Here is a 13125-nt window from a genome sequence, read left to right as displayed (position 1 = left end):
TGCTGTGATCTTTCAGAAAAGGACTTTAACAGACTGAGCAGAAGACTTTCTATTCAGCATGCACTATTAATAGTATCTGCAAGGTCATTAATATACAGAAAGCATCTGAACAAACTTCCCTGGGCCATGCCTAAGGGTACTTTAACAGCAGTCAATGACTCTCCATTCAAGATAATGTGCTGAGTTCTCTCCAAGATAGCCTCAATCCAGTTACAAACTTCACTCATTAACACAATAATACTTTTGATAATTAGTAAGTATGTCAGTAAGTCAATTTCAGAAATCAAGAAATACTGCATGCACCTGACTACTTTGATCGTTCAAGATGTCACATGAGAAAAAGCACGAGTTGGGTTTCCCATGACTAGTGCGTTCTGAATCCTATCAGGTCAGCATGACGAGGTCATTCTGTTTGAGATATTTCACTAACCATGTCAAGTTGGTGATGGTTAAGGCACTGAACTCACGTTTGGCGAGTGAGGTTACAAATACCCATCTCATCTTCCAAATTCACAAAAGAACACAGCTAGAATCCTTTTCCACCCCTACCACAGTTTGTACTGTGCATGTCATCCATTTTTTCACAGTGTCCATGGAACCCACCATGTAGGATAACATGGGATGCGGAGAGTAAATGTAACTTACACATCAACACAATAAAAAGAAATCATAGAATGTTAATCTGCACAAGGACTCAGCAATAGAGATTCACAGTACTAGTTGTCCTTAAAGCCAGCTAAGAAACTGATGATACAATGAATCCATCCGATTAGTGTTGATCCACAGCTTTCAAGATGTCACAAGAAAAAGAATGGCTTGGGTTTCGCATAGTAAAAGTTAGAATCTAGACTGGTTCTCACTGAGATCATGCTGTTCACTGTAACTCAGTATGTCTGTGTTCAGAGTATGTTCTAGGCTACAACAACAGATAGACACAAATGAAACTGCACAGTAGTTCTGTGCAGAGTTTCCGTAACCCTTCTTGTAGCAAGGTGTAAACTGTGTTCTTTTTTCCAGTCAATAGGTTCTTTCCCAGGGACCCTTACAAGTGAAACACCCATCATAAACATCACCTGTAATGACTACGATAGTGGTTTAATCAAAGTGAATGGAAATGCTCGATCTACCTCACTAACATAATTATGAGGAGCTATAGCGGTTTTAAAACAGTAAAAAGTGACTTCAGAAACTAGTACACGATATTCAGTTCTCATCCGCCACTGCAACAAATCTGGCACAACAATCTTAGTGCCCATTACATGCAATACACAAAACACAATTAGTTCACGGGCAGCAATTTACAGTCGCCATTTAAAACTTTATTATGCAAATATTATTAATGTTTCACTGGAGCTTTCTCTTAGTCCTCATGCATAAAAGGTACAGTATTTTTACCTAGTTAAATAACATTCGGGCTCATTCTCTCACACTTCTCTGAAGTCAGCCAGTGGGCACATGCGTTCACCGATTATGCAACCAATTTGATACACCAAAGATATAATACAACTACTCTAGGAAATATAAACATCTGCGACCGCATAAAAACTCGCAGAGGTCGTAAGTAACCATCACAAGCAGCATGGTAGAGGAAGTACACGCTTTAATTTGTGACAACAAATTAATGATCTGATTTATGTAGGAATTACGAGTACTCCCGACTTACCATCACAGTTATTAATAGCTCTGGAAATCTTTGCACCCATGCCAGCCAACATAACACATAAAATTTTCGTCCCTGCGTTGACCTTGCACAGTGGTACTGTTTTAAAACGTGAATGTTGTAATAGTAAATTTGCCTCTATTTTCCATGGAATACATTCAAAGTACACTACAAACGGTGGATAAAGCCTAAAAGAGCTTTAAAAACTGCGTAATAGTGACTTGCAATGGAAATCTTTCGTCTTTGCGCACTAATATTTTCTTTACAGTGACGTCAAAAAGTAGTTCAAAGATAAATTATTGAATAATGCAGCATCCTGAAATAGCTGTGTTCTACACGAAAGGCCTTCTTACAGTCTGGATATGGTGAAAATTTTTAAATTGTGATGTGACATCGAAATCATGAACGCATTGCCTAACCCATTGCGCAAAATCCAAGATGGTTGTAAGTCGTGAATTGTGTGTATAGTTTTCTGTACAGTAGTAGCGAGTAACTTTTTTTAATGTTGTACATACGATGTTTCATAGTTTGTAACCTCAACTAATATATGCCTGTGTGGCATGACATAAAGTTTCCGCGTTAACAAGTTTTCGTTTCAAGTATGGGCAGCAATGCAGAAATCATGGAATCGGACGGGCCTGTTGCACCACAAGTTCAGTCACCAATTTGCCCAGGTGCGACGAGGTCGGAATTTAATTGCCTGCAAGCCTTGGATGATTCTAAAATAGCAGCAGAAGATACGAACTGCAACTTGACCATCATGCTTTCAGCGCAAAAGATGACATCGGACGAAGAAGGAAGAGGCCCAACACAACTTTGTTCTCATTTCAAAGAAAAATTAAACCTGAAAGGTGGTCAGGGTGTGAACGGTATCGTTAATGGTTTATCTGTTAATATTGATATACCCAGAGCAGGAGAGATTGAACAGAAGACTGCGTCAATCGAAAAAACAGTGAAATCAGAGCACTCGTCTAGTCATTGTGATAAATGTGAAAAAGAGCGTCGGAATAGTGCAAGTACAGACTGTTCGACTGAATCAAATTGTGTAAATAGTCATGAAGACAGTATAGGTAAATCTTGTGAAAATGGTGAACATAAGGACGAAAGTATGAGTCATGTAACATCAGAAACTGGAAGTGGGGATGTTGCATATGTATCTTACAAATCGGAGCTGCAAATGCCTGATATTATGAGGCTTATTCAGAAAGACTTGTCGGAACCATATTCCATATATACTTACAGATATTTCATTCACAACTGGCCAAAACTGTGTTTCTTGGTAAGCATAAATGCAAGTAATCTATTATTCTTTACTGTAAATTATTGTTGTGGCACAGCATTCGTTGGATTGAGCAAGTTAATTGAGTTATGGCATAGAGACTCAGGACATATTGACATGAACTATGCATTTCATCAGCATATCTAAAAGTAGTGCTCTGACCCTCATTCATAGGTATAAATTCTGTTGACTAGTTACTCCATTAGATTACTTTCCAGCTATGATCTGTTTACATATCATAAACATAACAACAGTCAGGCTATGAAAACATTCATGTAAATATAATAATTTATTATATTCTGTTGTTTGATTGTTGTTAACATAAGCCACCTTTAGTGTCACCAACATGCACTCACATCATGCAACTTTTTACTAAAGGCAAACTGCATTTCAGAAATTACAACCCTGAGATGTTCATGGTAGTTGCCATAATGTAGCCTGTAGCCCATCAAATTAGGTACATATCAATTGCAAATATGCTGCCAATGTGTCTGGGCAATAAAGGTATGGTAGTTAGTTAGCTACCTCCGTAAACCTACTTGCTTTCTCGGAAATGAAAAAGGCTAGAAAAAAGTGTACTATGATATTGTCAAAATGTCTGTCCATCTGTCTAACCTAGACCATAATATGTAATCATGGCACATGATTTGAGGATCTATTGTTAAAATTCAGTGAGAGAATCTTAGATGAGGTGCTAACCATATGCTGTTATGTCACTTTACAACCTTGTTACTGAATTGCCCAAATGCTGTGGGCTTTGTCACTGCACTAGTTACACAACAAGCAGCTTGTTTAGCAATAGCATAGACCAGCTAAGTCCTTGTTTAATATTGTTAGGCAAAATTTGTGAACAAAAGCATTTCAAGTCTATTCCACAGACTTCAGTATTAGCATTGCTTGTCTAGCCTTTGAAGATAAGAAGTAGGTGGAGTTATCTCTGTCTGCTTCACATAGCAGACCTGTAGAAAAATGTGCACAGACGTAAGAGTTTGTTATAAAGTGTGCCTCATATTAGGATATCAATCATGACATGTGGTCATGAGAGAGCACTTGGTTCAGATGTTAAGACATTAAATATTTGACTGATGCACAGAAAAAAAAGAATTTCAGTTTGGCAGAGGGTGCCACTATATGGGAACCTACTGACATATCATCCTGGGAAAGAGTAGTAATCCCTTGGAAGCTTGAAACATTTGTTGTTTAATAAATACAAAATTATATTTATGTTTTTATTAAGTGATTAAGACACTAGACTTGAATTTGAAATCAGTTTCAGATTTCAAATCTCCGTAATGCCAGTTTGGTTTAGGTTTTGCACTGTTTCTCTAAATCATTACAATCATATGCAGTGAACGGTTCTTCAAAAATGTGTGTGTGTGTGTTATACCAAGAGTTTGTTTCATTATTTTGTGTAATCAGCATCAGATGTATATACTGGCTGAATTTCACGACAGCCTGTAAAAAGTTGATCCCAACTGGAACATGCTTTAATCACACATCTGTAAAGTTCCTTGCAAATTATAGAAGTGTACCTGTTCTTTTATTAAACAAATGGCAGAAGAAAGTAGATTCCATATCGCTGATACGAGACTTTAAATGTGAACATTTTAGGTGACAAAAGAATATATTTTGTTAACTATATCTAGTCTGAGATTCCACTGTTTAACACAATGTCTTAGTTTTTACAAGCATTTTTGCGTGTTAAAGTGGCAATGTTTGGGTTGAAAGACAATTCAGTTCAGTGACTGTTGACAGAAAATTAAAGAGAATTACTTTTTTATTGTTGCCTGATGAAGTGTTTGTGGAAAACATGCAGATTTGTATAATTCAAAGCCAGATGACAATTTTTCTGTTCCAAAAATATTTATACTGTGCCTGATTAAAAGTGCAGTTTGTCCACAGTAACGTGACAAATTTACTGGTGGTACCAGTCAGAAAGAAAATTGGCACTGCCAGTGTTAAGAAGCTCATAGGTGTGAAGTATTAGTGTACACACTGAAAGGCGCAAACAACGTTTAAATGTGCCAGAACTGCTGCAAGCAGCTGCTGCCGTCCCTTCATTGCACCATTCCCTCCTTCCACATCAGTCTTGATACAGTTGCAAGGCACACGTCCCACCATTCGCAACGGTCACTGTGCAAATTGTCAGCTTATCATGGACAAACTGTAGTCTGAAATGCCACAAGCATACTAAAACAGTGCCAATAGTTGACTTTGAATTGTCTTTGAAGAGAAAATAATGGTGGTTATAGTAAAAAAAAAAATAATCTGTGGTAAAATGTTGTTATGCTAGAGGGAGCCAAAACATCGTCTCAAACACACCAAAAAAAAAAGTGTTTCCAAGTAACGTTGAGGCAATAAATAATATCAACAGGACCAGAGTAACTGTGTGGTGAGCACTAACATAAAAAAGTGATTTCACAAAGAAGCAATGCTTAGAATGGAGACCAAGCTTTAAGTTGTTACATTTTGCTTTTACTTTTATCACATAAAAATTTAGAAATTGTCATTTTGAGTAACTAAATTAAAACTGTTTGGAGCTAAAGTGCACTTGCCTACTACATTTGCACAATTGCATTAGACACACTTGAAGAGTCTCTCTACCTTTGTCAGTTATTGAAAAATTGAGGGGATATTAAGTCTGAGATCTTCACCCATATAAAAGTAGAAGGGAGGACATTTGTAAGAAACTTTGTCATAAAGTCTAAAACACCAGTGGCAGGGGAGGGGGAGAGTTTTCAATCAGTGTGTGTGTTCCTTGTAACTTACACCTGTGAATCGTGAATATATGTCAAATTGATAAAAAGGAAACTGAGAAATGAGCATAAATAGAAGAGGATTAAATAGTTTGTGGTGTAGTGGACAGTGATTTCTTGCCGTGCATGTGGATTTATTTGTTCATCAGAATGTGGTACGTTCAAAAATGCAGCTCATGATGAGATGAGACTAGACCTTTGTAAATTTAGGATTAGCACTTTCTTTTATTGACACTTTCAACCTGTGCATGTATCTGATTTTTCTCCTCAACCTTGTGGTGGGCAGCAGGATGGTTTAATGACAATCTTTCCTGGACTTGCCATTTTATTTGCCAGTATGTTTGCTGTCTTCTGACATGAGTTGTTATAAATGCCCACTCCATCTGTTCAGTTTCTCTTCAGTGACTGCCAGTAAAGTAAATTCCTCTATTGTGTTTCTCGTTATCCTTTCCTTGTTCATCAATTTCTTGAGGATTTGTGCAGCATTCAGCAACAGTGTCACGTCTCAAATGTCTCTCGTCAGGTCTTTACTACTTCAGTGAGGTTCAGGTGTCTGATCTGTAGTTGCCACACTTCAAACTAAATTCTGCATATTTTTTTTCCACTTTTAAAGACAGGTTCATATACATTAGCAGATTATACTTTTCACTTATTATTATTTTGGTCTGCATAATCATAGTGTGGACATCTGTTTTATATATTCCATAAGAAGAATGCGGCTTCTCAAATATCTGAATCTGGTAACTTGTGGTAGTTATTCCCCTGCTAGTTATTCCCTTTAGAATCAGACTGTAATGTGTACTCCTTTTAGCGTACACATTCATTGCCTTACTTTTTGTCTTCATTATTTTCAGCCGACATTTTTCATATAATAGGCCTAAGTCATTCTTATATTTAGTGAAGCTTCAAAGTCTTTTCATTCATTCATTCATGTCCCTTGGATACCATCATGAAGGGAAACCTTCAGGGATGTGAAACAAGTCAATTTATACATTAGCAAAAGATGAAGAAATCATGGAAGCTAAGTCTTTCTGCTTTTCTACTTTTACTCTTGCCCTTTTGCAAAAAAAAAAAAAAAAAAAAAAAAATTATTTCAATATCACAGGTATGTAATTACCTTTTCCATAAGTATGCAGCGGTGACAAATTGAATCTTTGACTTACTCCTTAGTCCCTATAGTTCCTTCTTTCTCCTTCCCCATTAGTGTCATTTGGTTCTTGTGCACCAAACTGATAAACTCCTTTCAAATTCTTTAGAGCATTAAGCAGCACATTGGAATTGACACTGTCAGATGCCTTTTTGAGTTTGTAGGAGACAGACTGGCTGGAGTTGTGAAGTAGCTCTCACGTGACTTTGAATAGAGTACTCCCTGTTAACACACCGATTGCTCCTCCAGGAAGAAGCCTCTCCAGTACGCATTTTTTACAACACACCACTTAAGATGTGCTACATTTTAGTTAATTGCATGTTATTGGCAAACAAAAGGGCATTCCTCAATTACTTGTGGAGGTGCCTTTGATTTGTCTGATAGTAGGACAAGTGTGGTGCAAGTTTGTGTAATATCATAACTCCTCTCTAAATAGATATTGAGATGTCAGAGTGGCTGGCTCTTTTCCATTCATATGTCAGTGCTGAATTAACCACACACGTCGGAAGATAGGATTTAAGTACTTGCTATTGAGAATAATTTTAACATTATAGTTTTATGAAAGATGAAGATGTGTGCAGGCTTGTATGTATACATTGTGTGTGTATTTTGGCAGTGCCTGCTGTAAGCAGTTGTGGAAAACTATTAACGGTAGAACAGCTGATTTGTGTAGCCAGTGATTTAACGTTTTCACTTCAACTGAGGATAATAAGAATTTACTTACTAGCTGCTAGTGTGATATCATACAGAATTTTCACAAAGCAATTCTATGCTAGCGCAGATACACACTGTAAGTAATTGAGCACTGAGTTTTCATTTTGTGCTTTTTCCACATCTTGGTGTTTCTATTTTACAATGATACTTGTCAGTTTCCAAGTTAATATGGAACTCCAGCTAAGCTATCGATCAGTCTTGTTACCACAAGTAAGATTTGCAAATTTGTTGGCGTCACGAATCCGTAACCAAATTGTCACCATCAAACCTAATGTAGACTTGACTTTGATGGTGGGAGGGGGGCGGGGTGGCACTCCCCTCCCTGTTGCTCTTGCACCACCTACCTCGGGAGCAGCACCTCCCCCCCCCCCCCCCCCCACCCCCCCACCCCACCCCCAACCATGGGGAACACGTCACCACGTCTCTCGCTAGGAAGGGATCCCTTGGGTCACTCCCTTCCCAGGTTCCTACCAGTGGCAAACGAGAAGACACCCGCTAGGGCGTGAAGAAGCCCCCGGTAGCTGGTCGTAGAGCTTCACGGTCCTCTTCAGTCCCGGGGACTGAATCAAGGAAGCCCTCCCACCAAGGGCAACCAAAGGAACAGTGTGAGAAATCGAAATCGAAGACCCCCCTAAGACCAAGGAAATTGCGATGGCACCCGCTCCACCGCTACCTACAAGCTCTGCGTCTGAGGATGCTATGGAGATTCTGGCATCTGCTGAGGACCTAGATCTCATTGGTCTCTCAGACACGATGGATGTCGCTCCCGTCAGTACTCCATCGGTGGTAGCAGGTGATTAAGCAGCGTAATTTGCCTTCTCAGATCCTTCATGCCTTTCTCGGTCATGGACAGTGTCATCCTCCAGAGGAACTGCAGTGGTTTTTTCCACCATCTTGCTGAGCTACAACAACTTCTCAGCCTTCACCCTTTCCTCTGCATTGTTCTTTGGGAAACTTGGTTTCTGGCGATATGAACCCCCGCCTTCCATGGTTATCGGAGTTGTTATAAGAACCGGGCAGCTTATGAGAGGGTATCTGGTGGAGTCTGCATCTACGTCCTTCACTCTCCTTACAGCGCGTCTGTCCCTCTACAAACACCTTTAGAGGCTGTTGCTGTTCCGATGTGGATGCCTCAGGCTGTTACTGTCTGCAGTCTCTATCTTCCACAGGATGATGATGTCCCACAGCATGTCCTGGCTGCACTGATAGCACAATTGCTGCTACCTTTTCTTTTACTGGGTGACTTCAATGCCCATAACCCTCTGTAGGGGGGGGGGGGGGGGGGGTGGCAACAGGCCAAGGCAGATCATTGAGCAATTATTGACACAGCTCGACCTTTCTCTTTTAAATACATGTGCCTTCACTCATTTCAGTGTGGCGCATGGCACATACTCAGCCATCGACCTTTTGATCTGCAGCCCTAGCCTGTTACTATCTGTCCAGTGGAGTGTGCGTGACGACTTGTGCAGTAGTGACCAATTTCCAATCTTTCTGTCACTGCCACAGTGTCACTCTTCTGGGCGCCCCTGCAGATGGGCTATGAATATGACTGACTAGAACTTGTTCACCTCCATTGCCTCTCGGACCAGATCGCATCCACTGTCAGATGCTCAAACACCTCTCGGTGGACTGCCAGTGGTGCCTCCTAGACCTTTTCCACTGTATCTGGGTTGAGGGTGAGTTCCCGTCGCAATGGTGGGAAAGCATCATAATCCCTATGTTGAAACCTGGCAAGAACCCACTGGAGGTGGATGCTACTGCCCCATTAGTCTCACCAATATTTTTTGCAAGTTGCTCAAAAACATGGTGAGCCGGAGTTGGCTGCTTGAGACTCGGAACCTTCTGGCTCCATCTCAGGGTGGGTTTCGTAAGGACCTCTCTGCCACCAATAATCCGGTGTGTGTGGAGTCTGCCATCCCTATGGCCTTTGCCCGCCGTTAGCATCTGGTCGCTGCCTTTTCTGACGTGGAAGGCATATGATACGACTTGGCGACATCACATCCTCTCTATGCTTCATGGTTGGGGTATTCGTCTTCAGGGTCCGCTCCTGATTTTCATACAAAAGTTTCTGTCGCTTTGTTCATTCCGCGTGCAAGTTGCGGCCTACAATAGTTCCTCCCGAGTTCAGGAGAATGGGGTACCACAAAGATCTGTCTTAAGTGTCTGCCTCTTTTTTAATTGCAATTAATGGGCTCGCTGTGGCAGTGGGAACGTCTGTCTCAGCTTTCTTGTATGCTGACGACTTTTCCTTATACATTAGCTACACTGGCATTGCTGCTGCTAAACGGCAGCTGCAGGGCGCTATCTGCAAGGTACAGTCTTGGGCTGTAGCGCATGGTTTCCAGTTTTTGGTTGCCAAGACCTGTGTTATGCATTTCTGCCAGCGACACACTGTTCACCCTGAGCCACTGTTTGATCTTACTGTTCACCCTGAGCCACGGCTTTATCTTTACGGTGAACCTCTTGCTGTGGTGGTGCTGCTGCATCGGTTTTTGGGATTGGTTGTTGATACCCGGTTGACTTGGCTCCCTCATATTCGGCAGCTTAAACAGATGTGCTGGTGGCATCTTAATGCTCTTCTTTGCTTGAGTCATACCAGCTGGGGTACCGATCGATCTACCCTTCTATGGCTGTACCAGGCGTTAATTCAGTCCTGTCTAGATTATGGGAGCCTGGCTTACGGTTCGGCATCACCTTCCACATTGCAGTTGCTTGACCCCATCCTTCACAGCGGGATCCGACTCGCCACTGGAGCTTTCCATACAAGCCCCGTCAACAGCATACTTGTGGAGGCAGGTGTCCCTCCATTGCGGTTCCGGTGCCAACGATCATTGGCCGCTTACGCTACACACATTTGTAGTTTGCCCGGGCATCCCAATTATCGTCTCCTGGTCTTCTTTCTGGGTTTGAGTGAGGTTTTCCCTCTTCCACCTCTTTTCCGGGCCCCTCTGTGTATACCCCTGTGGTCTTTGCCCCGCCCATGCCTTCGGCTCGATTTGGCACAGTGCCCAAAGGACTTAGTCCCTCCTGAGGCGGGGGTTAGAATAGGCCCGCAGTATTTCTGCCTGTCGTAAGAGGTGACTGAAAGGAGTCTCAAACTTTTCGGCCTTGTATGATGGTCCCCTGTTGGGTTTGACCTCCATCTCTCAAAATTTTCCGAAGAGCGAGCCGATTGGGGAAGGGCACCTTACTTGGTGCATTGTGTCCATCTTGCGATCAGACCTATCGCCAGCTTATAAACCGTTGAACTGCAGTCCTGTCCGCTCTCCATCTCTTGGGCATGACTCTTTTTCTGCGTGCAGATAACACCTTGCACTGTGCAGTGCCTCTTTCTGCACCGACGGCGACAATGGACTACATGTTACCTAACATCCAGCACGGTAGCCAGTCCGTTGTGGTGGGGCCGCCATGTACCCTGTTGGTTGTAGCCCCCTGACACCACAGGGATCGCTCTACTGATGCCTGCGCCGTTAACTCCCCACATATGCCAAGGAGTAGATGGCTATCCTCCTGGGGTATCGGGACTCCCGGCAACGGCCATCCTGCCAGGTGGCTCTTGCCGTGGCTGGGTGGGAGGGCCCTTGGTCGGAGTAGGTGGCATCAGGGCGGATGAGCCGCAATGAAGCGTGGTACATCGTCTCTCGCTGGTGGCCAGCCGCCAGCAGTCTCTAAGCGTTCTCGGGCTCAGTTTAACGCTCAAAAGTACGATCCGAAAACGCTCCCTTCCCTGGCCACACCGTGGGAGGAACGTAAGTCTCAGGATGGCAGTAGCAGTTATTCGCCCCGCCTCTTAGTTTGTACGAGGGTTGATGGGGACTCTTTTCTCTCCACAAAGCCTCAATTCTTCGTCGAGCATTTAGAGGACAAGTTTGGAGAGGTGGAGGGCTTGTCAAAAATGTGCTCTGGGTCAGTCCTGATACAAACGGCATCCTCTGCCCAGTCACGACTGTTACTCGCTTGTGACAAGTTGGGGGATGTTGCCGTTACGATCACACCCCATAAGAGTTTAAATATGGTCCAGGGAGTTATTTACCATAGGGATCTTCTTTTGCAGTCTAATGAAGAGCTGCGCGCCAATTTAGAGCGCCGAGGTGTACATTTTGTCCAGCGTGTTCATCGGGGTCCGAAGGAAAATCAGATTGCTACTGGTGCCTTCATCTTGGCCTTCGAAGGGTATACATTACCGGAAAAAGTCAAGGTGATGGTCTACCGATGTGACATTAAGCCCTATATCCCTCCCCCGATGCGGTGCTTTAAGTGCTGGAAGTTTGGCCGTATGTCTTCTCGCTGCACTTCCAGCCTCACATGTCAAGATTGCGGACGCCCATCACATCCCAATACTCCATGTGCATCGCCGCCCATATGTGTCAACTTGCTTGCCAGACTGCCGAATTTTCCAGAAAGAGCGTAAAATCATGGAATACAAGACCTTGGACCGAGTAACCTATACTGAGGCCAAGAGGAAATACGACCGACTCCATCCTGTGAGAATGACATCTTCCTACGCTGCTGCTACAACACCTGTGCTAGCCACGTCTGTTTCTCCAATTGTGGCCGGATCGACGAGTAGTAAAACTTCTCCTGCCCCCTCGCCAGTGGGGGGCTCTACCCACCGCGTTACTCCTGCGCCACCTACCTCAGGAGCAACACCATCCCACCCATTGGGGACGTCCATCCCCACTTCTAAGCCGGAGAAGTGTCCAACTTCTCACGCTCGCAAGGGGTCCCTTGGGTCCCTCCCTTCCCAGGTTTCCGCCAGCGAGAAGCCTGACAACCGACAATGGCGTAAGTGCCCGCAATCAGCTGGTCGTAGGGCTTCACAATCCTCCTCCGAATCGGTGAAGCCCTCCCAGCCGTTGCGACCCAAGGAACGGCGTGAGAAACTCAAGAAGAGCTCTCAGCCCAAGGAACTCGCGATGGCAGGCATTCCACCGCAACCTTCCAGCTCTGCGTCTGAGGATGCGGTGGAGATTCTGGCGTCCGCTGAGGACCTCGATCTCGCCGGTCCATCAGATGCCATGGAAAGCACTATCACAGGTGCTAAATCGGAGGCAGCAGGTGACCCAGCGGCGTAATCTCCCTTCCCAGTCCCGTCAAGCCTTTCTCAGCCATGGACAACACCATCCTCCAGTGGAACTGCAGCAGTTTCTTACACCATCTAGCTGAGCTCCGCCAACTTATCAGCCTTCACCCTTTCCTCTGCATTGCTCTGCAGGAAACTTGGTTTCCGGCAATGCGAACCCCTGCCCTCCGTGGCTATTGGGGTTATTATAAGAACCGGGCAGCTTATGAAAGGGTGTCTGGTGGCGTCTGCATATATGTCCTGAACTCTCTTCACATCGAGTCTGTACCTCTCCACACACCTTTAGAGGCTGTTGCTGTTCGGGTGTGGACGCCACAGGCTGTTACCGTCTGCAGTCTTTACCTTCCACCGGATGGTGATGACGCGCAGCATGTCCTGGCTTCTCTGATAACCCAATTGCCTCCACCTTTCCTGTTACTGGGCGACTTTAACGCCCATAACCATCTGTGGGATGGGTCAGTGGCAACAGGTTGAGGCGCCATCGTT

The 13125-nt window shown here is 43.7% G+C and overlaps 1 protein-coding gene across 1 annotated transcript in view; it reads left to right on the top strand.

Moving 5' to 3' along the window:
- The first annotated feature begins 1401 nt into the window (after nucleotides 1-1401).
- LOC126291711 (N-alpha-acetyltransferase 30-like) overlaps nucleotides 1402-13125 on the top strand; it is a 79773-nt gene continuing 68049 nt past the window's right edge. The window contains exon 1 of the mRNA XM_049985368.1: nucleotides 1402-2939. Within this exon, the coding sequence (XP_049841325.1) occupies nucleotides 2262-2939 (678 nt within the window). The 5' untranslated portion in view covers nucleotides 1402-2261. The remainder of the gene's footprint in view (nucleotides 2940-13125) is intronic.

Source organism: Schistocerca gregaria, chromosome 9 (genome assembly GCF_023897955.1).
Source record: "Schistocerca gregaria isolate iqSchGreg1 chromosome 9, iqSchGreg1.2, whole genome shotgun sequence".
Lineage (NCBI taxonomy): Eukaryota > Metazoa > Arthropoda > Insecta > Orthoptera > Acrididae > Schistocerca > Schistocerca gregaria.
The sequence above is the reverse complement of the archived record's forward strand: the minus strand, read 5'-3'. Positions and strand labels throughout refer to the sequence as shown.